Source organism: Polypterus senegalus, chromosome 10, assembly GCF_016835505.1.
Source record: "Polypterus senegalus isolate Bchr_013 chromosome 10, ASM1683550v1, whole genome shotgun sequence".
NCBI classification, from domain to species: domain Eukaryota; kingdom Metazoa; phylum Chordata; class Cladistia; order Polypteriformes; family Polypteridae; genus Polypterus; species Polypterus senegalus.
The window spans coordinates 160,903,642-160,931,220 of NC_053163.1; the positions used below are offsets into that span (position 1 = coordinate 160,903,642).

Genomic DNA, 27,579 nt, shown 5'->3' on the forward strand with positions numbered 1-27,579 from the left:
AGGAAACGGACAGACAGACAGACAGACAGACAGACAGAGACGTAGACAGGCTGACTGTGTCTTACAGAGGCTGCGGGTCCAGCGAAGGCCAGGCTCAGGAGCATCAACAAGGGGATGAGCTCGTCTCCACTTTCCACATATGGCATGCTGAGCGCCCGGTCGTGGCATCTGAAGCCCACCTGCGCCGGACGCAAGAGGTCGGTCAGTTCCAAGAAGTAGAGCGACACCATGGAGGACGCCACAATCGGCAGCTGTGAAGAGAAGAAAAGCAAGAAGAGAAGGCTGTGATGGAGCCGAGGTGAAAAGAAGACGAGCGATGGATTTATTGGCCGAGTGACCGATGAGCTGATTTAAGGCGCTATAAAAAATAACGACTGGCTGGCTATCTGACTTATTCATTAATCGGGCGATTATTTCTGCCACCCCAAGTCTGTGCGGTCAGGGTGAGGTCTGCCATTGCGTGCTGGAGATCAAAAAAGTGGATGGAAGACACAAATGCTACCCGATTAGAGCAATGCCCACTCATTAAAAAAGAATAGTGCCATCTTAAGGCAGGCCCTCGGCCAAAGCCCCTCCAGGGCACCAGATCTCAGACCAGAGCCCACTTGAAGTTCAGGACCACAGCGGGTACAACAGAGAGTGTGTGTGTGTTTTGGGGGGCACACACAGCCTGCTGAAGCAGAAAGACGGAAAACAAGAGCCATGAATAAGTCAGTCAATGTCATTGAAAATAAAATAAAATAAAAAATGATGGAAATACAAAATCCAGGAGAAAAAGGCAGAGGTCACCCATTGTGTAGAAAAACAACAAATTAGTCAAAAAAACAAAAACAAGAATAAAACACACAAACAAACAAACAAAAAAAAAAAAACCCAATTCAGTCAAAGCGCAGATTTCCACTCCAATCCCCGGCTTCACAAAGAAGCTCGGAGCGAACGCAGAAGACAGAGCTGAGTGAAGGGAATGGGAGGAAGTTTACAAAGCTAAACTAGAAGACAAAAAAAAAATATCAACCAGTGGGTTCCTTAAAAGGGCTCAGCCTTCAAGCCCCTCCGGTGAAACGGAAAAGCTGAGGCTGCACCCGCGCACCCCTGAATAAAAGTATGGAGAGGACACTGGGGGTCCAAGGGCCTGGACAAGCAATCCAGAAACAGGCAAGTGAGTGGCACTCGGTGTAAAGAAAATCTCACAAGCTGAAGTATTCCTAAGAAATTCCATCAAGTCTATCATGGAAAAAATTAAAAGCAAAAATAGGATTATGATGGTGGCACAGTGGGTAGCGCTGCTGCCTTGCAGTTAGGAGACCCGTCTGGATTTGCTTCCCGGGTCCTCCCTGCGTGGAGTTTGTTCTCCCCGTGTCTGCGTGGATTTCCTCTCACAGTCCGAAGACATGCAGGTCAGGTGCACTGGTGACCCTAAATTGTCCCAAGTGTGTGCAAGTTCACTGCTTATTTAATTTTGGCACACCAGCGCCCTCTGCTGGGGGTTAGGGACAGTGCCCCACTTGCCCTTAATGCAGGGAGTAGGACTATTATGAATAACACCATCCAGACGTCATTTACGGGGTCAGCAGCTCTCTACATTTCATATGTGGTAGCCTGAGTGTCCTCCCTAATGACCAGCGTGACACCCGTTGTTTGCCAGCCACCCGACCCAACACAGACAGACGTGGGAGGCACACTTGTAAAAACACACCTGGTTTTCTTTTCTTTTCTTTTAGTCAAAAGTCTAGTCAAGCTTTGTCTTCCTCCTCTCGACTCTGGCTCCCCGAGTTGTATTTACTGACCCCTTTTATAAGACCCCCAGAAGTGCTCCAGGTACTTGATGATGTATTTCCGGCAGCACTTCCGGGTGTGGCAGAAGAACCGCCCATAAGGGCTCAGTGGTTGCTGCAGCACCCCCTGGTGGTGCCCATGGATACCAACAGGGCTGCGCCAAACTCTAACTCCCGTGAAGCCCTGTGGGAGTCCAAGGCACAGCTGCAACCCAGGGGGCTGCCATGTAGCACTCCGGCGTGGAGGCGTCCCAGCCAGACAAGGGCCCCGACCAGTTTACAGCATTTAACATACAATTGGTTCCATTTCTTTTCCTTTTTCCAGTTGAAGCGACTCACTTGGGGTCACCCAGCGTCAGTATTGAGATTTGAACCCTCAACCTCAGAGTTTGAAGTCCCAAAGCCTTAAGCACTATGCCACACTCCCTACTTGGCACAGATGCCATTGCTTACTTGTCAGGATCCTGCCAGGTCACTGGTGGAGGAAGAAAATAAGCGGTGCCCAAAGCCAGCAGGGGGCGCTCTTCATCTAGCTGGAGAACTCTCATGTCTGCCTTCTTTTAATGATAAAAAACAAGGAACTAGGCTGGGACAAGTAAATGAGTCAGGGGGCCTGCACCAAAGTGGGCATGTAAAGTGACGGCATGGGGGCCACCTGCAGGGCGCTACATACAAGAGGACAGATGAGCAGATGACAATTCTCGTTTTAAACATTTAATAAGAGGTTCAATGTAGCTCTGCATCAAATGTCTTCATCCGGGACCCATAAAGTTTTCTTGCATGTTCTGGAGCATCCCATTCCAAAGGAGCCTAAATCTTCATGGCTCATAAGAGAGTAAGGCGCTATATAAAACACAGTTCAGTCAGTCAGTCAGGGGATTGAGGGCTCTGTCATCTTCACTGCTCTGCAGGGCGCTATATAAAGCCTGATTAAGTCCAACAGACCAGTTTTGGACCCCACAGAAGGTCTCCCTACCTCTTTTGGAAGCTCATCTTCCCTCAGTCAACACTCACCTCCACAAAGTAGAAGCATGGCAGCAGTGTGAGGCTGTCCTTTGGGGGCTTCTTCTTGGGTTTGTCTTTAGGGGAGATCATCTTGCGGCTTCTTGGGCGTCTTTAACCTGCAAGAACAAGAGTGGTGGTTTAGCTGAAGGTGTGCGAGGGCCTGTGGCATCTTTTTTAGGGGGCTACCAGGCCTTTAGCCCCTGATAAACAGACCCCAGCCCCCCCAGCCCCCATCCAGCCCCTGATGTCCGAGAGCCACACCCACCCAGCTGATCCCATCATCTCAGTTGTCCATCCCCTGATCTTTGAGAGCCACACACACATTCAATGTTCTGACATGCATGGATGTCTGCACAAAGAGCCATGGAGACCCACCCCCACTCTTTGGCTGGCTGAAATACCACGGGACCCCCACACCCCCCACACACTTTTCCATCTAACATACCTTTAAGACTAACAGCATTATCAGAGAGGGGGCTGAGCCACTAATAAGTGGTAAAGCTAGTGATGCCCCTACCAGTGCCCATGGAAATTGCCAGTGAGATAAGAGCTGGTGTGCCTGCCTGGAGTCCCGAGGTCTGTGTGCCCCCACCCTTGGTCCAGGGTCTCAGTTTCCATGGCGGGGGGGCTCAGCCTCACCTGTCTGCCACTCTACTGCTAGCTCCTCTTTAACTCAGATAACATAAACTCTTACAAGCAAGTGCCATCTCATGCCCCATAGTACCAATGCTCGCAGGTGCCCCCGTGTGGTAGACCAGATCAATCACAAGAAAGAAATGAAGGAAAGAAGTGTGGAGTGTAAAATGAAATCTTACATGAGGGCATTAGGGGGCGCCACTTAGCACAGGACACACGATTTCTTCACCAGGATGAGCGGAGATTCAGGGTGGGCTTAGGGGTTTACTCCAGAAAATAAGTGATACTCCACTGGACAAAACACACCAATAGGATTCTGTGATCCCCTCCTAAATATCAGGCTAAGCACCACCTGGGCACAATGTCACCACTGCCTAACTGTAAGACCTTCCTTGGCAGCACATGTGCAGCGTATTCCATTAAAAAAAGGAAGGATGAAGTTCCCCAGGTCACCCACATCTTCACCCACACTCCACTTGTATGGATTTTGCTCCAGCACACCACTGACTAAAGACCCTCTAGACCTGGCCAGGGAGAAGGCATTGATGCCCCTTAAATGCCAAAGCCATCTGAAAGTCATTTTTAGGGTCAGCTCAGTGGCCCATTCAGCTCTCTGTATTTCATATTTAAAAGCCTCCAATTGCCATCCCAAACAAACAAGTTCATCAATCTTTATTTTATATAGCGCCTTTCACAGAAAGCACCACAACAACCTGCTTTATGTGCACAAAACATCAAATTTAAAAAGTGCTCAGACATTTACAAGACCCTCATCTGGACGAGACAAGAATGAAGACGTGTGTCTGTTCAATGGGTCGGGTCTCCATAATGGATGTGACTGTGGCTGAGCACGTCACCTGGTGGGCAAAACGTAGTTATTGAAAAGGGTGGGACGACTGAAATGGAAGAATGCTGGCTCAAGTGATGCGGCCCACCATGAGCAGAAGAAACACAATAGAGCTGAAGAACAAGTCCTGGACCTGCCGAGCACACCCATGGGGTTATATAGTGCCTTATATAGCGCCTGTCTATGTATCTATTATATAGTGCCTTTCACATCTATCTATCATTATATAGTGCCTTTCACATCTATCTATCTATTATATAGTGCCTTTCACATCTATCTATCATTATATAGTGTCTTTCATATCTATCTATCTATCTTTCTATCTATCTATCTATCTATTATATAGTGCCTTTCACTCTATCTATCATTCTATTATATAGCGCCTTTCACTCTATTATATAGCACCTTTCACATCTATCATTATATAGTGCCTTTCATATCTATCTATCTTTCTATCTATTTGTTATGTAGTGCCTGTCATATCTATCTATCTATCTATCTATCTATTCTACAGGGTCTTTACCTCTCTTTTCATTTGTTCTACAGTACTGATCTATCTACCAATTTTATTGCCCATTTCCTTTCTATATATTTTATAGTGCCTTATATAGTGCCTTTCCATCTGTCTATGTATATTCTCATCAGCAGTCCAACCACTTCAGTGCCTCAGATGGACCCCATAACTGGATGTGAGCCTCTGATCAGTGGACTCTGCTGCTCATCTCACCAGGCACTCTGAGTGCTAATGATGCCTTGAGAAGGCAGCGACGTAGCGTACTATTAAACAAATGAGCCCTGCACAATCAACAGTATCGATGGCACTCACTTGTCTTAAGGAGGTCTTTACTTCAAACTGACGTACCCTCGAATGGTGCTTGAGAGCTCCTCTCACTCTGACAAAGGGAGGCCTCTTCTTGCTGCATCTCTACGGCTGCTTGGCTCCTTGGCACACTGCCTTCCCCCTCCTTGCCACTTGAAACGCTCACAGTGCTGGCGCACTGGCACACACAGCTGCTTCTCCCACGCCCTTCTGAAGAGGCAATCTCTCCAAATTCCATCACTGTCACCCACACAGAGAGAAGGCTCCATCACTGAAATGCCGTAAAGAGCTTGTGCAAGACGCTATATGACATCACACTACCCAGTGGTGACAGACTTGCGTTTTCAAAAACAGGGAAAGAGACACAGTGGCAGGCCAGCGGGGAGGAGATCTTCACGCTGATTGGCTTACAAGGCTCTGTGGGGGGGCTGACTGTGGCAGTGTGAAGACCCCAAAGAGAATCAATGGACATGAACAGTGTGTGCGCTGCTGTGTTTATGTGGAATATTCACTTTAACTCGCTTGGGGTCCCATGAAGCCAGAATCTGTCCTGCAAGCAAAAGGTGCCAAGGGGGCACCAGTCTGTGTTGGAATTATTATTATACTAGTGACTGGGAGCCCAATCGAATCGGGCTACAAATTCTACGTTTGTAAAGTAAATACTTTCTTTGCAAAGAATGATTTATTTTTTTAAGTCCTTGAAATGATTTTGTGATCATGGCCCTGATTTGTGCTCTAAACAGACCTTTATGGCCGATGTAATGAAGAGCTTCCTGTTTAAACGGGGCTGCGAGACGTGAACTCAGCTCTTCGGCACCTCATTTGATTTTTTCCAGCAAACACATTTTCGAAACAAACCGCATTTGACGACTCTAAACAGAGTCGGAGTAATAATTACGTTGGCGTGGTCATTTTAGATCTGAGATCGGCTAAAATTTAAACAGTGCCCGTTGTTAATACTCAGCCGTCATTACTCGGTTTGCCAATAGATGTCAGAAGGACGGATGCCAAAACCGAACTGCCCAAAGATACCAAGCAAATGGCGATACGTTCTACATTACTTAGGGTTCTGGAGCTGTCGAAGGGTTTAAGTCAGTCGACGACGTTAGTCCTGAAAAGTACGCCCACCAAAGCAACGTTCCGAAAACCAACCGAACTTCCTGTTATCTGCTCGAACCAACACCGACTTACTGTACTCGGCCGTCCAGCGGCGTCACTGAAGCACCCGAACATTGTTAGCCAATCATGCAATACTGCGTTAGCATTTGTCACGTGATGTTCTGACTACAGAGGCAGAGTCCCATTGGACGGTTCTAACTTGTGTTGCGTCGAGGTATTGACACGAACACCATACATACGGAGAGTATCAAATCATATTGAAGGATTATATTATAAATCCATCCATTATCCAACCCGCTATATCCTAACTACAGGGTCTGCTGCAGCCAATCCCAGCCAACACAGGGCGCAAGGCAGGAAACAAACCCCGGGCATGGTGCCAGCCCACCGCAGGGCATAAGCACACCCACACACCAGGCACACACTGGGGACGATTTAGGATCACCAATTTAACTAACCTGCATGTCTAAGGACTGTGGGAGGAAACCAACGCAGACACGGGGAGGACATGCAAACTCCACTCAGGGAGGACCTGGGAAGCGAAACCTTAAGGGTCTCATTACTGCGAGGCGGCAGCACTACCACTGTGCCGCCCATATTATATTATATTATATTATATTATATTATATTATATTATATTATATTATATTATATTATATTATATTATATTATATTATATTTAAATACCTGCAAAGAGTAATCTCAGTTTGCTATTTCTTTACACACAGCTTTGCTTTCAAAGCCACAGATTCGAAGATTGGCACACTGGGACCCCTCATTGTAAATCAGGCTTTACCCCCCTGGTGGGACAGCATGGTTTACTCAGGGTTGGAGAACGTGGCACCCTCTCTGACCTTGTGGCATCACTTGCACTGCTCACAGGTGGTCTGTCCTACTTCTCGGGCAAACCCCACCATGTGTCCAGTGTGGAGGGATGTCAAAAGTGTACCAGGCAAGCATGAGGGTGGTCCTCAGGAATGGGTGCTGAGCCCACTCCTCTTCTTTCACTTGCTAGGCCCCATCATCCTGCCCTCATATTAGTGCTATGCCAATGATGTGCCTCTCTGCCTGTCGTGCCCCCCAGAGGACCACAGGGTATGAGTCAGAATCTCTGCGTGTCTTGCTGATATTGTAACCTGGATGAAGGACCTCCATCTCCAGTTCATCCTGGCAAAGACGGACTTCCTTGTTTTTCCAACTCACCCGTCTATTCAGAACCTGTCACGCCTCAGCTCAGCTTGCTGTCACTGACACCCGGCAAGTCTGTGTGCCAGCTTGTGGTGACTTGGTCTTGCAGATTCACTCTGTGCCACTTCCACATCATTAAAGCCCCCCAGACTGCGCAGATCCGGCTCTGGTCTGGTCACACCTGGACTACTGCAACTCTGTGCTGGCAGAAGTGCCTAAAGGCTCCGGGTTCAAATCCCACCACTGACACTATGTGACCCTGAACAGATAAGGAACGGTGCAGAGGTGGGCCGAGCGAGTCGCTCCGTGTCCCCCCATGAGCTGGCGGCCTGGTGGCATGCGGCCCAATGCCTTATCCAGTGGGCCACTTGGACTTCAGGTTCTTGAATTTGATATCACAGCCGTCTATCGACTGGGCAGTAAGCTGAGTTGTTTTTTTTCTGCTAAACGTTTACAAAAAAAAGGTTTAATTAATAAGGTGCAATGGCCGACTAACGAGGAGGCGTTTGAAGTGATGGTGCCCAGCGGGCCTCGGGGTGCGGCACGGCAGACAGAAGGCCTGACTAATTGAAAGTGCGTGGCGTAATCTGCTAATCCTCGCCGAGGCCCAGCGGGTGCAATCGATGTCTCCAGTCAGATACGGGAAGCGCTTTCAAGTGAGCCTTTTAAAAGCGCCGGCTTTGCGGTTTTCAGGATGGCAGCCCCTCTGACGCGGTGTTCAGAAGCCATTAAGAAGGCGAACAAGACTATCAGGTTATATAGCGCCTTGAAGTGTGGAGTTCAAGTCACAGGAGGTGACGCTCAGCTTTATAACTCACTGGTGAGGCCTCATCTGGAGTCCTGGGGGCAGTTTGGGTCTCCATAAAGACACAGCAGCACAAGAGAAGGTCCAGAGAAGAGCGACTCGGCTGATTATGGGGGGCTACAGGGGGTGAGTGATGAGGAAGATTAAAAGAGCTGAGCCTTCACAGTGATGAAGAGGAGACCTGAGTGACGTATTAAAATGATGAAGGACATTAGTGTGTCGAGACGGTGACTTTAAAATGAGCTCATCGAGAACACAGTTGGAAACTTGTGAAGGGTGAACTTCACACAAACATCAGGAAGTTTTACTTTACACAAAGAACGACAGACACCTGGAATAAGAGACCAAGTCGTGTGGTGGACAGCAAGACGTTAGGGACTTTCAACACTGAACTTGATGTCTTCTTGGAAGAAATAAGTGGACAGGACTGGCAAGCTCTGTTGGCCTGAATGGCCCGTTCTCCTCCAGATTCTTTGAATGTTCTTCTCTCTGTGAGGTTCTTTTTCCTCATCGCTGCTTTCCCTACATTGTACGTCCATCTGAGTCCTCATTGGTTCTCCAGACTCACGTGTGAAGAGCCAAAGAGAGCCTGTGGCAGACTAGCTGCTCTCCATCACTGGGTGTGTCCCAGTAGATGATGGGCTTCATGTTGGTGGATCTCCAAACTGCCTCTGCTTATGTGACTGAAGGCAACGACTGCAAATCGCTGGAAGAAATAAGTGGACAGGACTGGCGAGCTTTGCTGGCCTGAATGGCTTGTTCTCCTCCAGATTGTTCTCATGTTCTAACCGTGGAAAGCTGATAACAGATTTCTAAACTATCAATGGCTTCTTGACTCTGACAGGACTCTCGCTGCCAAATCAGCCTTTCTTGAGCTGTTGTGTCCTCCTAGGCAGCCTACTAGACATTAAAGATTTCTGGTCTTCTCCCCATATTAGGAGCCTTTTCAAAGTCCAAAGAACTTGCTGACAAACTGTAATGGATCTTTGTGACCCACATTGGATGACACAGTCCAGTAAAGTGCCATTTGAGAACCAGTGCAGAGCAGCCTGAGGCTGCTGCTCCATCTTCAAGAATGAAACATCTCACCAGGCCTCCATTACATGAGCACCGTGATTGTCTTCTGCGTGGTCTCCGTCTCAGGACGTGTGATGGTTGAGGGTGCTGCTGCCGGGTATTAATGGTATTAGGTATTGGTCAGGACCTCCCAAAGGAGACAAATAAAACCCGGTCATCAGTCATCTGGTGATGCCCATCTCGGGGGCACCGTGTCGACATGCCAGTTTATCGCAGGACACATGATGACTCTCACACGTGCCCACAGAGTATCTGGAGAAGGTCCACAAAGACACGAGATGACCAAGTAAACTCCACATAGAGACACTGGCCAGGTCTAGAGCTGAACCCAGGACTCTGAAGCAGGAGCACCAAAATGAAACCCTGGGGAGCCCCAAGCCTTGTGTTCTACCCGCTTCGGTTTTCTTCGGTCACCCACTTTCTGTATCCCCACATTTGCTACGGGGGGGCAACTGTGGAAGGTGGAATGAGTGATGGAATGGCCACCTACTGAAGCACAACACTTCACAAATCCCACTGCTGACACCATCGTTGTGATCTGATTTACGTGTCATGATCTGCAGTCTTCTTTCATTTTTTTTTCCTGGGTTTTTTCGCTCACGGAATTTCATGTTGCCGGTTTCTCAACCCAAGGAACCGAGATCTTCGATTGGTTTTGAGATGTGCCACTTTATTTGAAAGTGAATCACTTTTACTATCATTTCTCGATGGTGTTTGGTTTAGTGGCTGGAGAGGTTGGTGCGCTCCGTTGCCATGGCAACCCCTTGGAAGCATGCGATTGGTGACATCATTTTGTGTGACGGTGTAAAAGGTCACCACGAGCCTTTAGATGACATCGTAGCGACGGCGTGCGACTTTCATTCCTGACGTTGTCGTTGGCCCCGTTGTACCCCTGAGCTCCGCTTCTTGCGGCTCGTCTTCTGGCAGCGACCTTGCTTTGTTTTTTTTTTTTTTTCCTGATTACAGTTTTCTCCCAGTCCTTTCCTAGTAAATATTCCTGTCGTCGGCACATCGAGTCCTCATCTTGGTGCTGTAGCAGAGCTCAAAGACCCCATGGCCGCTGTGAAGAAGCGCAAGAAAGAGTCCAAGTAGTCCGCTGGGGTGAAGCAGTCCGGCCCACCCGGCCGAGATCGTTGGAGTCCCACCTCTTCTGCATTAAGGGCCCAGCAGATGTTGGGCAGAATACTGTAAGTCATAAGCTCCACTCAGGAAGTTCACTTCATACTAATTATGTTGGATCAACCATCAGATTTGTCTGCCTCGGCAGTTTCTTATAATATAATCTTGGCTTCTTGTGGTCTGTGAAATTGTCTTAGTGCTGGGCACTGCCAGCCTGCTTCCAGCTGGGGGCACACCAATTGGCCCTGCAGTGTCCTCTGCTACTTTGACTGTATCTTCTGTGCCCACCTGCAACCTGAACTGCCCAGTTTAGCGATAGGGCGTGAAGGTTATCGCCCACCTTGCAATGAAGACCACCTACAGCCGTCGTTGTTGTCTCATTTGCATTTCTGGTTTGAGCTTTTCAAAGTGTCACACATGCATATCCGAGAGGCATCTCAAGAACTCATCCAAGGTTTGTAATGCCCTACCAGGGCAAGAGGGGGCACTGCCGCTAACAGGCTTGTCTCTTCTTTAGCATTGAGGAGACAACTGACCAAACCCCTTCTGGTGGGCCCCCTATAAAAGGTAGACACCCCGCCTGTGCCGCCGTCTCATTTGGACCCAAACTTTACAGAGAACGGAGCTCCCTAATTTTCAACATCTAAGAGACTCTTTTCTTTTCCCCTTCAGCCATAAAAGTGATTCCTGTTTATTATTCTGTCCTCGCGTGCCCGTTTACTTTATTTTCCCAAAGATTAAAAGGGACCACTTGGACGGCACCCCAAAATTTTGTGCGAGCCCCGAGTGTTAATTTTGCCTGTCCACACCATGTAGCACACACCAGCAAAGAGGTGCAAAAATGCCCTTTTCTCCCTTAAAGGTAGCCACAGTCATCTGAATTAAAGAAAGGCTTAGGGTCAGGGTTAGGGACCACCGCGCCTGCTCAGATGTCAGCCATGTTTTCTCAAAAAAAAACTCTCTGTCTCTCACAGAACAAACCAAAGGTTGTGCTCAGCTCAAAAAAGTCTTCAACCAGGTGCCGTGGGGCAAAAAGTCGACTGAAGACCTTGTGGGACCTTCAGAACATCAGGGGTTGGTCCAGAGGGGTGGCAAGCGATGTGGAGCAGTGATCTGAAGTCCTATGACTGGACACTGCAAATGTCATTTGTTCCCATGTTTGTTGTGCCTTGTGAGAACTTTTTTTTTTTTTTTTGACAATGTCCTGAATATGCCACCCAGGAAAGCAGGACACAGAAGTCTTCAGGCAGAAGGTGCAAAGTCCAGGCTTCATATACAGTGGTGTGAAAAACTATTTGCCCCCTTCCTGATTTCTTATTCTTTTGCGTGTTTGTCACACAAAATGTTTCTGATCATCAAACACATTTAACCATTAGTCAAATATAACACAAGTAAACACAAAATGCAGTTTTTAAATGATGGTTTTTATTATTTAGGGAGAAAAAAAAATCCCAAACCTACATGGCCCTGTGTGAAAAAGTAATTGCCCCCTTGTTCAAAAATCACCTACCTGTGGTGTATCACACCTGAGTTCAATTTCCTGATTACTGCCACACTTGTTTCAATCAAGAAATCCCTTAAATAGGAGCTGCCTGACACAGAGAAGTAGACCAAAAGCACCTCCAAAGCTAGACATCATGCCAAGATCCAAAGAAATTCAGGAACAAATGAGAACAGAAGTAATTGAGATCTATCAGTCTGGTAAAGGTTATAAAGCCATTTCTAAAGCTTTGGGACTCCAGTGAACCACAGTGAGAGCCATTATCCACAAATGGCAAAAACATGGAACAGTGGTGAACCTTCCCAGGAGTGGCCGGCCGACCAAAATTACCCCAAGAGCACAGAGGCGACTCATCCGAGAGGTCACAAAGACCCCAGGACAACGTCTAAAGAACTGCAGGCCTCACTTGCCTCAATTAAGGTCAGTGTTCACGACTCCACCATAAGAAAGAGACTGGGCAAAACGGCCTGCATGGCAGATTTCCAAGACGCAAACCACTGTTAAGCAAAAGAACATTAGGGCTCGTCTCAATTTTGCTAGAAACATCTCAATGATTGCCAAGACTTTTGGGAAAATACCTTGTGGACTGATGAGACAAAAGTTGAACTTTTGGAAGGCAAATGTCCGTTACATCTGGCGTAAAAGGAACACAGCATTTCAGAAAAGAACATCATACCAACAGTAAAATATGGTGGTGGTAGTGTGATGGTCTGGGGTTGTTTTGCTGCTTCAGGACCTGGAAGGCTTGCTGTGATAGATGGAACCATGAATTCTACTGTCTACCAAAAAATCCTGAAGGAGAATGTCCGGCCATCTGTTCATCAACTCAAGCTGAAGCGATCTTGGGTGCTGCAACAGGACAATGACCCAAAACACACCAGCAAATCCACCTCTGAATGGCTGAAGAAAAACAAAATGAAGACTTTGGAGTGGCCTAGTCAAAGTCCTGACCTGAATCCAATTGAGATGCTATGGCATGACCTTAAAAGGCGGTTCATGCTAGAAAACCCTCAAATAAAGCTGAATTACAACAATTCTGCAAAGATGAGTGGGCCAAAATTCCTCCAGAGCGCCGTAAAAGACTCATTGCAAGTTATCAAACGCTTGATTGCAGTTATTGCTGCTAAGGGTGGCCCAACCAGTTATTAGGTTCAGGGGGCAATTACTTTTTCACACAGGGCCATGTAGGTTTGGATTTTTTCTCCCTAAATAATAAAAACCATCATTTAAAAACTGCATTTTGTGTTTACTTGTGTTATATTTGACTAATGGTTAAATGTGTTTGATGATCAGAAACATTTTGTGTGACAAACATGCAAAAGAAGAAGAAATCAGGAAGGGGGCAAATAGTTTTTCACACCACTGTATTGGGGTCCCCCATTTTGACCACAGCATTTCGGCGGGCAGCTGGCACAGAGTTGCTTCAATTCAAACTCAACATAAGTGCTTCTCTGGGCACTCAAGGTGGAGGTCCCCCTTTGTCGTTGGTGCTGGCATGAGTGGAAGTAAAAGAGATCCTCGCTGGCTTTGGGTGCTGCTGGTTTGTGGATGAAGCTGGCAGGCAACTGCTGGAGAGGAGAGCTGACTCAGCACACCCTGCGGCATCGCGCCTTTCACTTAAGGGCTCTCGGGCTGAGTCGAGGTGACTTGAGGTGACTTGAGGTGACTTGAGGTGACTTGAGAAACTACAAAGATGAATGAAGCCACAGTAACAAAACCTGTCCTGGAGTGGGAGCCTGAGGATTGGAGTCTGTCGGTGTCCTCAATTTAAGTGTGGAAGTTATCTATCTGTCCATTGGCTTCGACGTGCCAACCAATTTCCAAGTCTTTTTTTTCAGTGTCTCCACACAGGGATACGATTCACTCCAAACAAGGACACCATGCTTCTGAGCTGCCTCAACATACATAGAAAGTAGCCCATGGTGACCACATCCTGAGTGGTCTCCGCTGGTCTTAGTCCATCTCTTTTGTCAGATGGCTTGCAGGGCAGTCTCAAGTTACTCTCCCTGCCCATTTCTGTCCTTCATTTGGATTTGGAGTGGTGCCACACGCTTGTTACTTTGAGATGTTGCTCACAGATCATAGAGACATATTTCAAACTTATGCTTACATCATGTGAAAAGACAGTTTCCCCTCCGGGATTAATAAAGCATATCAAATTAAAAAAAAGACATAGCAGCACTTGAAGCTGTGAAGGACTGAACGATTGTAGGATTGCAGGACACGTCGTACGGTGACAGCCTCAAAGAATTAAATCCATTTGGTCTCAAGCAGAGGAGACAGCAGGAGGACCTCCGCCAGGCGTTGATAATAAAGTTGACCCGAAGAATTCGCTCAGCGTAAGAGGGGATCATGAAATTGAGGACATCAGTGGAAATTAAAGGGAAGTGCGTTTAGGACTGAAGGACCTCTTTTCTGAAATAAGCTACCAAGACAAGGAGTTGAAGCAGAAACCTCGACAACCTTTAAGAAGCATCTGGATGAGACAAACGAGTGACAAGCGGGCTGAGTGGTCCCCTCTCGTTTGTCAGGCTTGTTTTGCTCCTTCGTTCCTAATTTGGCAGGCAGATGTCGTCTGAGACCAGCGTGACCTCCAACAGCATGTGTGCTGCTTACTGATTTTTTGTGAAAGACATCTGCAAATTCACCAACTTATAGAAGAGAAGCAAAGCAGATAATGAAAGATTGTAATGGCTGTTCTGAGAGCAAAAGATATCAGAAGAAGGAAAGCAGTGGAGACGACAGGTTAGCCAGGACCGGTGGGGGCGAGAAGAGGAGTTGGATGCACAACAGCAATGAGACAATCTCAGAACGTGGAGGAAACGTTCAGCTTCTTATGACAACGTCCGTCCACGAGCCTGTCACAATAGTACAGACACACGGCCATCGCCACCACAAAACACACAGCGGTATTAGACTGGCAGGAGTCGCTCCAAGTGGGAAGTCCTCCACCTCGCTCATCTTTGCAACGCAGAGATATGATGACCCTCTCATAAAGAGACGTGGGTGGTTCACAGGGCCCTATGGACTGATTCATGTGGCATGGCACTCATAAAAGCTGAGGTCATGTTTGTCATGCGCCATCTGTTGGAATGGCAAGTGCAATGCATTGTATTACTACAAATGCTTGTGGTGCGCCACCTGTTGGAATGAGAGAGACATAGGAACCGGATGGACACGCAGATACACTGGGGCTTATCTTTGTATTAAGATGGACTTAGAGCAGCACCTGACATTGCCCAGGTAAGTCATTTTAAGCTCTGGTCTGGCTGAAGCCTCTGCTGGTGTTTCACTTGCTCTGAGCCACCAGGTGGCACTGTCTTTAAATCTGACTGGAGAAAAAACAAGTCAACGGTACCCCCAAGGTTACAATGTTGGGTCCCAAAGTTGTCTATGGCCTCTACCTGACACAGTGTGCCGAAATTTTATTGTGACTGCACCAAAGGTGTGGAACTGTGTAACACATATGACTGTCTGTCGTGAATGTCACTGCTCCTTAAATAGTAACAGCATCCATCCATTCATCCACCAATCCGTTATATCCTAACTACAGAGTCACGGGGTCTGCTGGAGCCAATCCCAGCCAACGCAGGGCACAAGGCAGGAAACAAACCCCGGGCAGAGCACACACACAAACCCACACACTAAGGACAATTTAGGATCACCAATGCCACCTCACCTGCATGTCTTCGGACTGTGGGAGGAAACCCACGCAGACACGGGGAGAACATGCAAACTCCACGCAGGGAGGACCTGGGAAGTGAACCCAGATGAGTCTCCTAACTGCGAGGCAGCAGCGTTACCCACTGTGCCACCGTGCCACCTAGTAACAGCATTAGCTGTAAAAAGTGCAAATGAGGTGGATATAGCGCCCTCCAGCGAGAATAGCAACACATCGCAGTCAACAACGCATCGAGCTCCGCACATGATGTCCATGCACGAGTGGCTGCCTTCACTTGCTAATGGACGGACAGGCGACTAGGCGACCGCCACACGTAGCCACACGATCAGAGCTCACTGCTGCTTTGTGAAGACGTTAAGCCTGCAATCTGCAGCTGGGCACAGCAATCCGATCAAATGCCGCCTTGAACCCGCACGAACAGCCCGCTCTGCCAGCGAGTGAACTCTTGGGGGCTCATTAATGCGGTCCGCCTTTCCTGCCGAGTCGTCAAATTATCGGCCATAAGAGCCGCGCCGCTTCTCTGTAATTACTGTGTCACTCTCTCGCCCAGGTAGCCTCAAGGCTCAAATTTAAGTGTCACCGAAAGTACCGACATCAGCAGAGCGCGGCTTTCTGGTGCTTTCACATTGGAAACCCATATGGGTATAAAAAAAAAAAAAAAGGAGTGAACGGGTGCCAATCAACGGCCTTACTTTATGCAATTTCAGCTCCAGAAAACAGGAGCGGTTATTTAGTAAACGGATTCTTTCTTCAGCGGCTCGAGCGGAATTCTTTCAAAATGAAACATCAGGCTGTTTTGACTTGTCCTCATTAACTCCCGCACAGAGCCGGGCATGCCACACCGGGCCGCGGAGAAAGACAGGCAGCTGCCCTAAGGATGCCCGCAGGCGAAAAGGGAAAGGGAAGTAATCGGAGCGCTGACAGGCAGACTCACGCGCGCGCACACCCGTGCGATCATACATACACACACAAACACATAGACGCGCGCACACTCACAAGCAAACGCACTCACAGACGCGCACGCGCACTGCCAGAGCCCGTTCCCGTATTAACCCTTTCTTTAACCGACCGCAGCGACATCCCGAAGGTTGCCTCGCACTGAACCCCGATGAAGTGCCGCCATTGCGGGAGGGCGGATGGCGACCTGTGGGCGGCTCCTCATCCCCCTGCTGTTGCATGCCGGGTAAAGGTTGAGAACACCCCGGACTAAAGTAGGCAGCCACCATTAAAAACATCGTGCTGATCTGATAGGTGCTTAACCTCAAGGGTGTCACTTTCATTTCTTCCAGTGGACAGGATGCTACAAAAAATGCAAAATATGTAAAAAATCAACACAGATTCAAAGAAATAATGAACTAAAAATGCAGATGAAGTGAGTCATGCACAGCAGCTGAGCCTACACCGGATTGTCGCAGCGCACGAATCGCCGCCCATGATGATCACACAAAGGCTTCTACTGTCACATTCAGCACGTGAGTCACAGCGCAGGGGGTCCTCCTAAAGATGAAGAAACGGGAAAAAGGCTGACAGAATGGGCTCTGAGCAATAAACGTGTCATTAACATTGGCTGGGGGCTCTTAACCCACGCAGCAACTCCTACCCATTGTTCAACCCGCTTACTCCATTTTGGCCTGTCAGACGCCTGTCCCAATAACGCTGGGTGGAAGGCAGGGAGCGGCCCTGGAATATGTGACCATCTGCCACAGAGCACACCCGCGTCCGTCCACTGACAATTAATGTCACCACTTGACCTCGCCTGCACATTCCTGGGTGAAAGGAGACACCCACCCATGGAGAACATGCCAGCTCTGCACAGGCAGCCACCGGGCATGTGGGGCAGCAGAGGCGGGCACCGCCATTGTCACATGCCATGACTTGTAGACTACTGACTGATCTCATTGCTGGACTAAATGACTGGTCTGTCAAATTAGGGCGACGGTGGGCTGAGGGTCATGTTTGGTGACAGTCATCGTCATACTGCCTGATGAAGGAAGAAGTTCAGCCCTTCTCGATTTTCTTTGCTCCTTTTTGTCACAAAATGTAAAACATGAGACATCAGACAGACGAGCCTCGGTTCTTATTGTCAGGTCCAAAGCCCCCGCACTCCTTAGTCCTCATTAATGACAAGCGCTCATTGGGGGTCAGTCCTCCTGCACGCAGAGCCCCCATGACGACTGAAGACAAAATCAAACCTGTCTGAGGGGGGAATCGTGGACTAATGGGGGCGGTCACTGGGGACGTCACATCGTGTGACTGAAAGTCAAGAGAAGGCACCACCAACTGCCACCGACTTGCTAAGATTACAGAAATGAAGGCAACAACTGGAAACTGGACTTGAGACCCCGAGGTTGTGGGTTCAAATCCCACTACTGACACCACTGTGCGACCCTAAGCAAGTCACTTCACCTGCCTGTGATGTAATAGGAAAAAATTAAAGAAATATCACCTGTTGTGTCTGTCAGATGTCATAGGTCACCTTGGAAATAGGGGTCAATTAATAATAATATTAATAATGGAAGAGCCTTAGATGGCTGCCCACCTCCACACATTTGAACACCAGCTAGGATATCACCATCTTCAGAGTAGAAGACAAGTTCATATCGAGGTGTTTTGTAGCTCTGGAATTCCCGAAAGGCCGCGTCATGTTACACGACGATTCCGGTGATTTTTAGCCGTAGACTTCATTTACTTAATATTGGCGAGTCAGAGCCATCCCATCATAAACAGTCGTGTAGTCTGACATCCTCAGTGATGTTGCTATGAGCCACACACTGGCAGGCTGTTCATTGACATGCCACACTTCTTTTTCACTGAGCACTTATTGTGTGCCAGCACAGCTTATTCTGATTGCCAGGATACCCAGCATGTCATGCCAGCCCAGAGGAGCTCTAAGGCTCTTTGCACGACTTTCCCAGCGACTTCATTTCCACAGTCTTAGTGAGTCAGGGGGCATCGTGGTGCAATCCAATGATCGCTCGCTCGTCGTGTTGTCTGACATACCCAGCCACTCAGTCCTCACCCTGACAAAATCAAGTGGTCTTAAAGTTACAGAGGTGGGCTTCGTGTGCATGTGAGAGCTGGCAACAAATAAGATAGATAGATAGATAGATAGATAGATAGATAGATAGATAGATAGATAGAGTGAAAGGCACTATATAATAGATAGATAGATAGATAGATAGATAGATAGATAGATAGATAGATAGATAGATAGATAGATAGATAGAGTGAAAGGCACTATATAATAGATAGATAGATAGATGAAAGGCACTATATAATAGATAGATAGATAGATAGATAGATAGATAGATAGATAGATAGATAGATAGATAGATAGATGAAAGGCACTATATAATAGATAGATAGATAGATAGATAGATGAAAGGCACTATATAATAGATAGATAGATAGATAGATAGATAGATAGATAGATAGATAGATAGATAGATAGATAGAGTGAAAGGCACTATATAATAGATAGATAGATAGATAGATAGATAGATAGATAGATGAAAGGCACTATATAATAGATAGATAGATAGATAGATAGATAGATAGATAGATAGATAGATAGAGTGAAAGGCACTATATAATAGATAGATAGATAGATAGATAGATAGATAGATAGATAGATAGATAGATAGATGAAAGGCACTATATAGATAGATAGATAGATAGATAGATAGATAGATAGATAGATAGATGTGAAAGGCACTATATAATAGATAGATAGATAGATAGATAGATAGATAGATAGATAGATAGATACTTTCTTAATCCCAAGGGGAAATTCACATACTATAAATAAGCGCCCACCCAAAGCATATAATGCAGCGATGAGGCATAAGAAACTCAGATATCGTGGACCTAACAAGAAGAAGAGATGCTCGTCGGGCTGTCGTCACGTAGTTTATGTCTCACGGGGGAGACGGCAGAATTTACCGCACCTGTGAACCCGTCGCACAGACCCCTGCTCTGTTAGGCAGCACCTTATTGGCTCTCATTACTTTGGAAGTGTAAAACTGTGCTGGAAAGTCGTCACCGAGTTTTTAAGACTCTAGTCGTGTAACCTGACATACTCAGTCAATGAGATCATCAGGTTTGACATCCCCTTTGACTGGTAATCCTGTGATGTGACATCGACTCAGATAGACGCCCCAATAAAGTGTCATCTGCTGAGTCATAAAACACCAAGGTATGTGTGTGTTGGTCAGTTTGACTTTGGTCACGGCAGTGAAAGAAGAAGTGCGAGTGTCAGACACATTAAGAGGAGAAAAGGTGTAGGAGGCACACTGAGAGTCAACTTCAATGAAGAGGAAATCAAGAAAAACGGCCTCGAAAATAACAACAGCGTTTGAGAAGTGGCATTCAGGAAATGTGCTGGGAAGAAGGATTTCAGACACGCGGAGAGCGAGGAGACAGCAGATACTTACAAATACCTGCGTTAGCGTCTTGGACTAATTTGCTGAATACACGTCGTTAGGGAGGGCGGCACGGCGGCGCTTTACCTCCCAGTAAGGAGACCAGGGTTTGTATCCCAGGCTGTCCTCCCCGTGTCTGTGTCGGTTTCTCCAGGCGCTCAGGTTTCCTGCACAGTCCAAAGTCATGCAGGTTAGGTGGACTGGCAACGCTAAGTTGGCCCTAGTGCTGTGTGTGTGTGTGTGTGTGTGTGTGCTCGCTCTGCGATGGACTGGCGCCCTGTCCAGGGTTTGTTTCTGCCTTGTGCCATACATAAGACCCCCAAATCTATGAGACCGAATTATCCCCTTTTACCTTTCTTTCATTCCCTTAATTTAAAGACACCTGATTACCTTGAAGGTGCGTGACGTTAGGCGCCGTACGAAACTCTGACTGGATTACAGCCCTTTATGATCGCAAAACTGCATCGCGAATCCGGGAAAGCTTCAATTCGAATAAAACAAAAGGCGCCTGTCTTTCTGCCAATCGATAAATCGAAAGATACCTGATCACACCTGAGCCCCGAAGCGTTACGAAACCGTGACTGGACTGTAGCTTATTTAACGCCCACGCGCGCTGAAGTCTCGCCTCATCCCCGTCAGAAACGCCCCCGAAGGCTTCACTTTTATACTAAAACTCCGCTTAACTTTCTTTCTATCCCGTAATCTAATGAAAGGCGTACCACTGTGGGCGCTCTGCGAAGCCGGGATTGAACGAGCAAGAAAGCAACACGAACGTGACGATCAGCACCCCATCCATCCATTATCCAAGCCGCTATATCCTAACTACTGGGTCTCAGGGCGATCAGCGCCCCCTGTTGGCTAAAACGACTCGCTCGGAGTTAAAGTCGCATCATGTGGACAGGTACGTTTTATTTTCTTTTTGAAGTCTTTTTTGGTCGCCGTTTAGGAACACACGACATTCATGTTCGGAGTCTGCGCATGCGCAATGCCAATCCAGTGCCACACGAGCGTCTGCCACATGCAGAATGCCTCTTTCTGATTTCGAAAGTGGATTGAATGAAAGTTAGTTTTTTTCGGAAAAATGAAACTAAACGTCATGTGGAAATAAGGAGAAAAAAGAAGCTCCATTTAGCCAGTGGCCACGCCAGGAATTGAACCTGTGGTCCTGGCGCAGAGACCAGTGTGCCACCCTCAAAGACGTCTATCTATATCTGTCTAAATACATACATACATATATAAACTATGTAATTATAAATCTGTCTTTATATATACATTACTTTATATCTATATGCACTTGCTCATTATTGTAACAGGATAAGGTGGGCCAAAGTCCACTGGGAGGTTGGGTGGTGACGGTGGCTCAGAAGCTGTGTGACAATGTCAAAATTAAACTTAAATGTTCTGAACTTTCTCTTTTATTAAACCATCAAGGAAACCAACAAACTAATTCAGAGTCATCCGCACAGCATATTTGAAGAATCTAAAGTATGGACAGGTAGCCCACTGGGTGGGTGACAGTGACAGTGACAATCAGTCAAGCAATCCTCAGCATAATAGGTCACAGAATAAAAGCCAGCCCAAAGTATTGCTGGTTGAACAAACTTGCCAAATAATTCAACATGAAGGACGAGTCGCTGGTCACTCAGCCTCAACATGAGCTTGTGGACTTTCAGGAGTCTCAGTGCCCACCAACACATCCATAAGACCAACAGGCCAAACTGCCAGCACCTCAATGCCCCACCAGTCCCATTCTTGACACTCTTTTGAGCACATCGGATGAGGACACACAACAGAGCGGAGCGGGCACAGGGACAGACTGGCAGAGCAGACATAATGGGTGGTCCAAGGCTGCCCTTCGACACAAACATCTTCCACTGAATAACTCAAACCCTTAAGTCTGCTGCTGTCTCTTTAAACAGGGCTCAAGTGGGCACCGCTGGCTCATGGGCACCAGTACCTGTGGCCACCTCAAATTCTGTTGTCATTTATTTATTTATTTTGACATTGTTCTGTCATATTGAGGTGGTCTTGTCAAGCCTCTCCACTCAGAATTATATCAATGAAGCTAAATATACAAAATAACAAGGGGAGGACGTCTTCATTAAATGAGGCACACAGTCAGTGAAAGAGCAAATACCAAAGTGCAAAGCATACAGAAAAGAACGATACCCGCTGCCACTCAGGGTACATATCTACAGGGTTTGAGCCATGCCTACCTGGTAGGAGTTGCCAAGCCCCTCCTTCACCTTCCCCTTCTCTTTCTCTCCTGCTCTTTGGACCCTTTCGGTCACCACCTCATGCCAAGTCAACACTGAGCTTCTTCACCACCTCTCTCCTCAAGCCGTGGGCTTCTGGCCAGGAGGTGACATGAATTCCTGTCCTCACATCACATAAAACCAAATCGGGAAATGACTGCCAGGGCCAGAGGGGGAACTAAGGATGACAGGTTAGCACTCCCTCTAGTGGAACGTAAGGAGAAGTGCACTTAGGACTGAAGCCAGGAAGCACTTCTTCACACAAAGAGTGGTGGGAGTCTGAAAGAAAGAAACTACTGAGACGTGGGGTTGAAGCAGAAAGCTCGACAACCTGAAAGAAGGATCTGGTGGGACAGCTTAGTGATTAGCTAAACAAACGAGTAACAAAAGGACTGAATGGGCTCCTCTGATCTTAAAAAATTCATGTGCTCTTACATCCCAGTAACTCCAGGTGCGGCTACAATTGCAAATCTTTGCCAGCCATTAAAGTGGAGCTGTGCAGCTGCCCACCTGGTCAGAGCGACAGTCCAGTCTGTGCCACCCTGTCTGGGAATAAGTGCCATCCAGACATTCTGTCCAAGGCCTCACCCACTTTCTTGGAAGAGGAGCAGGTGCCCGTTGTCTGTGGTGTTTCATGCCCTTTGGTATCCTGGGGGAATAGGGCATCGTGGAATTTTCTTTCACGTACGCCAGCACTATATCTAATGCCCCTCCAGGGTACCCAACACAAACACATGGCAAACCACTCACTGGTGACAACCATCTTCTCACATTAGCATATTTACAAATTGCCTTTCATACCCGTCTAGCTATCTGACAGTGCCTTTCTTTCTTTCTTCTTTTGTATGTTACCCTTTCTTTCCACTTATTTATCTAGTATATAGTGCCTTTTCTATTTATCTGCCTATTATATAGTGCCTTTCTGTCTATCATGTATTAATTTTTCTTTCTATAAAGTGTCTTTTATTTCTTTATATCTGTCTACTTGTATGTAGATAGATAGAAAACGCGCTATATAATATAGATAGATAGATAGATAGATAGATAGATAGATAGATAGATAGATAGATAGATAGATAGATGTGAAAGGCACCAAGGCGCTATATAATAGACAGACGCTTTTTAAATGAGGACATTATTTCCAACCAAGAATCCCCCCATTCGCGGCCCGACTCCGATTCGCCGACGGTACTCCGGATTGTCCTGTCTGTCCCCATATCGTCTGGACTCGACTCGGTGTCACAGAGACGTCCAGCACCTGCCACGCGCGCCACTTTGCTGCCCACTTCTACTCAATGGCCAGCATGCGGAGGGGCGCAAAGAAAGAAGCGGCAAGAAGCCCCGCAGAGTGAAGACGTCCGTCCTGCCGCCTGTCAAGATAACGCAGGACAGGCGACTCTGAAGTGCCAAGTTTGTCATTTTCGGAAGCCGAGATGCCATCGTGCTGTCCAAGCGCGGCATGAAGAGGTCGGCGCCGGACACGAGAGCCACCGTGCAGTGTGACAGTTAATTGCACCGTTAAGATGAATCGCCATGGGCGGCGTAGCCACTTCACTATCCGCACGTTGGTGTCGTTTCATTGGCCGTCTTTAATAATCATTTTCACATGCAGCCGTAACCCCCCGGTGCCATTATACGGCACCATTAATCCTTTCTCGTCACTGGGTCTCAACTTATAGGACTTGAAGGGTCGCTTTTCGACCCCCATATCGTTTGACAAGTAATGAATGAAATGAGGAGGGAAACCCGTCAGCGAGATCAGGAGGAAATCGGCGAGGATCGCGCCCACGGACCCCCTTGTACCCTGATGCAACACACACACACAAATAGCGGAGGCACCCCGATGCCCTCATGCAGACCAAGATCGGCGGAAGGCTCACCTTGTCTTTGTGTCTCCGGTGCCCCTGGGCGCTACAAGCACGAGGAGTTCCGATTCCGTTTCACAGCTGCGGTAGACGACGCATCCATGCGCTGAGAGAGGCGCGAGAGGAGGAGGAGGAGGAGAAGAAGAAGGCGGCGATCGGTGCGCAGGCACGCCGCCCGGGTCCCGGGATTTCAGAATGTGGGGCTGCGGGGGGACTCGCGTGATCCTGCGTGTGCGCGTGCGACAGTGTGCGTGTCACCTCGGACGGTCCACGGTGCGGTGCATTGTTTAATTGTGCAGCAGGCTGCCGCGCACAAAGCCAGCGAGAAGAAGGGTTGGGATGGAGAAGGGGGCGTGGTCTTCTTGGCCAACTCCACCCCCCACCGTTCCCCGTCCCTCCGCCCCTTCTTCTTCACACCATTTGCCTTGCGGTTTCCATAGAGAATCGTCCAAGCGGCCGTGGACCATAAAGACAAAGAGAGCGGCGAGACGGCGATGGGAGCGTTTAAAGGGCATGAGAAAGACCGCAGACGAGCTTTGTTTGAATTAAGGGGGATGAGATGGGGGGGCAACTGTGTGTACGTGTGTGTGTGTGTGTTATGTATATGCAGAGGCATTGTCTGGAGTCCCGCAGCTCAGCGAAGACTGGACGAGATATTAAACAATGGCGCCCCTCACCCTTTACAAACCCCCCCGGGGGGTCTACATCAGCCCTTTAGTACCCGACGGCTACCTGCGCGTTAACTGGAAGTCTTTAATTGGTTCATCAGTCAGTGCCGTCGCCTCCTGCGCTATCAATTATTATCGATCGTTCATTGGAGCAGCACGCTGATTGGCCGGACTCTGGTTCGACCCCCAAAAGCGACGCGACTCTCATTTCATTTCTTCTTCAAACCGTCGATCTTTCATTCAGAGCTCTGGGCTCTCGTATTCATCTTGAACCCCGAGCACTGTCCCCAGATTCATAATCCAGTGGCCAGCTTGTTTCACGTGACCTAACAGCGCCACCTATTGGATTTGTTCTCGTCTCTAAGATGCTGGCCTGGGGACTTGTGACATGCTTCTTGTGTGACATTATGTTTGTGCCCCAACCCCGCGGCGTCCTCGGTCTGAAATTCACGCTGGTGGTCTGCCATATAGACTGTGCCAGGGTGAGGGCCCTTAAAGTCTTAACGTCGCCTGCGTCTCAACTCAGGTGCATTTTTAGGGGGCATTAAGATGCCAGCAGGTGTGTGAGTCTGCCTTGTTCTGGGAATTCCTAGAGCAGAAAACTTTAGTCACCAGGGACCTCCGAGTCCTGAGCAGTGCAAGGGGTCACCTGTAATGTCCATGGTGCAAACACGTGGTGGTCTCCATCATCACTGCAGCCAGTGGCCCCTGCGGTTTGAGGTGGAAAAATGAGGGGCACAAGGTGACCAGCCAATGGTAAGGAAGGCACCAGAGAGTGTGAGGGCAATAATGTGGTGGGCACACCACTGGCATGGCTGATTAGGGGGCAGCTTCCAATTTACAGGAAGTGTTTGCTCTTGCAGGTGGCATGGTGTCGCAGTGGGCAGCGCTGCTGCCTCGCAGTTAGGAGACCCTTAAGGGTTCACTTCCCGGGTCCTCCCTGCGTGGAGTTTGCATGTTCTCCCCGTGTCTGCGTGGGTTTCCTCCGACAGTCCAAAGACATGCAGGTCAGGTGCGTTGGTGATTTTAAATTGTCCCTATTGTGTGTGCTTGGTGTGTGTGTGCTCTGTGGTGGGCTGGCACCCTGCCCTTGGTTTGTTTCCTGCCTTGCACCCTCTGTTGGCTGGGATTGGCTCCAGCAGACCCCCGTGACCCTGTAGTTAGGATACAGCGGGTTGGGTGATGGATGGATGGATGTTTGCTCTTGCAGCTCCCTGGCAGGTGGCAGGTGAAGCACCTTCTGTGGCATCTTGTGCTGGTCTTGGTGCCCGTGTGAGTGAGAGCAGCTGGAGTGGCACATAACGAGTGTGCATTCGCAGGACGTTGGCATTCATTCATTTATTTATTAACATATTCTTTTCATAATTTATACATTGATTTGTTCGTTCATTCATGAGAGTAGTCATTTTTGAATTCTTCATTCATTCACTTTTCCGTGATGTGTTTATTTACCCGCTAATGTGATGTGTTCATTCAATTATCGATGAATTCATTTTGTATTTGTTCATTTGTTCATTTGTTTGCACAATCATTCTCTCATCTATATTTTAATCCGTCCAATTCATCCATCCATCCATTCAGTCATTCATTTGTCCATTTATGTGCTCATTCATTTATTTACATGTTCATTCATCATCATTTCAGATATTAATTCATTCATTCATTGAGTTGTGTTTGGGACGGTTGGCATCTTTACACAGCTGTCCCTCACAGTGTGTTGAATCCCACTTTCATTTATATGTTCACCGTTTCTTCATTCACTCACAAATACGTGAATCCACTTTGCCATTCGCTCTTGAAGTCGTCTGTTTCTTAATTCGTTGTTAATTCATCCATTCATGCACTCATTTCATTTACTTACATGTTTATTGTTCATTCACCTCTCCATTTTGCTTTTAGGTTCATTTGTGCATTTATTTCTTGACATGCTAATTAATCCATTCATTCATTCATTCACTCATTCATTTCCTTGTTCATGTATTCATTCTTTCTCTCACTCTTTCATTCATTTCATTTATAAAGTCATAATTTATTTGCGCGTTTGCTCATCCGCTCACTCATTTTTTAATCCTTCCATTTGTTGATTCATATGCATATTCATTCATTAATTGATGAACTAATATATTTTCATTCTCTAACTCATACTGTTTATATATTCATCCCTCCATTTATATATTTACTCGTTCATTTATTTACATGTTAATCCATCATTAATTATTCCTTTGAGTGCTCGTTCATTCATTCTTCCACTCATTCATTCCTTCATTTGTTCAATCATTCTTTCATGTATGTATTCATTCATTCATTCATTCAAGTGCCCATGCAGAGGGGCTCACGTCTGTGTTGGATGGCACTTGCAGTCATCGCTGGGCATGGTGCCAGTTTGCCCCAGGGCACACACACACAGATGTGTCGAGTCTTGGAGGAAACAAGTGGACAGGACTGGCGAGCTTTGTTGGGCTGAATGGCCTCTTCTCGTCCAGATGTCCATGTGGGTGGAGCCTGTGGACTGTTTGGAGAAGACCACCCATAGACCTGTGTGAGCACACAAAGCCCACCACTAGATGACCCTTTCATCAGATCCTGACCCCGCATTTCCCACACAGAGCTGAAGGATGGCACATCAAATCTTGGCAGGCTCCCTGCTTGGGGACAGCGCCATGCCAGTGTTTAAACTGGTAAAATGGTGTGTTTGCAGAAAACCCATTTGGCCATTAGCTTGGCACACCAATTTACCACCACATTTCTAACCCAAATATCTCAAAGCCCAGTGAAATGCCCGTTCCTCCTGCCTCG

The 27,579-nt window shown here is 47.5% G+C and overlaps 1 protein-coding gene across 1 annotated transcript in view; it reads right to left on the reverse strand.

Moving 5' to 3' along the window:
* plppr3b (phospholipid phosphatase related 3b) overlaps positions 1-24,480 on the reverse strand; it is a 37,113-nt gene extending 12,633 nt beyond the window's left edge. Inside the window, exons 1-3 of the mRNA XM_039767153.1 lie at positions 24,131-24,480; positions 2,790-2,896; positions 66-251 (exon numbers count right to left, since the gene is read on the reverse strand). Of these exons, the coding sequence (XP_039623087.1) occupies positions 66-251; positions 2,790-2,870 (267 nt within the window). The 5' untranslated portion in view covers positions 2,871-2,896; positions 24,131-24,480. The remainder of the gene's footprint in view (positions 1-65; positions 252-2,789; positions 2,897-24,130) is intronic.
* Between the last annotated feature and the right edge of the window lie 3,099 nt (positions 24,481-27,579).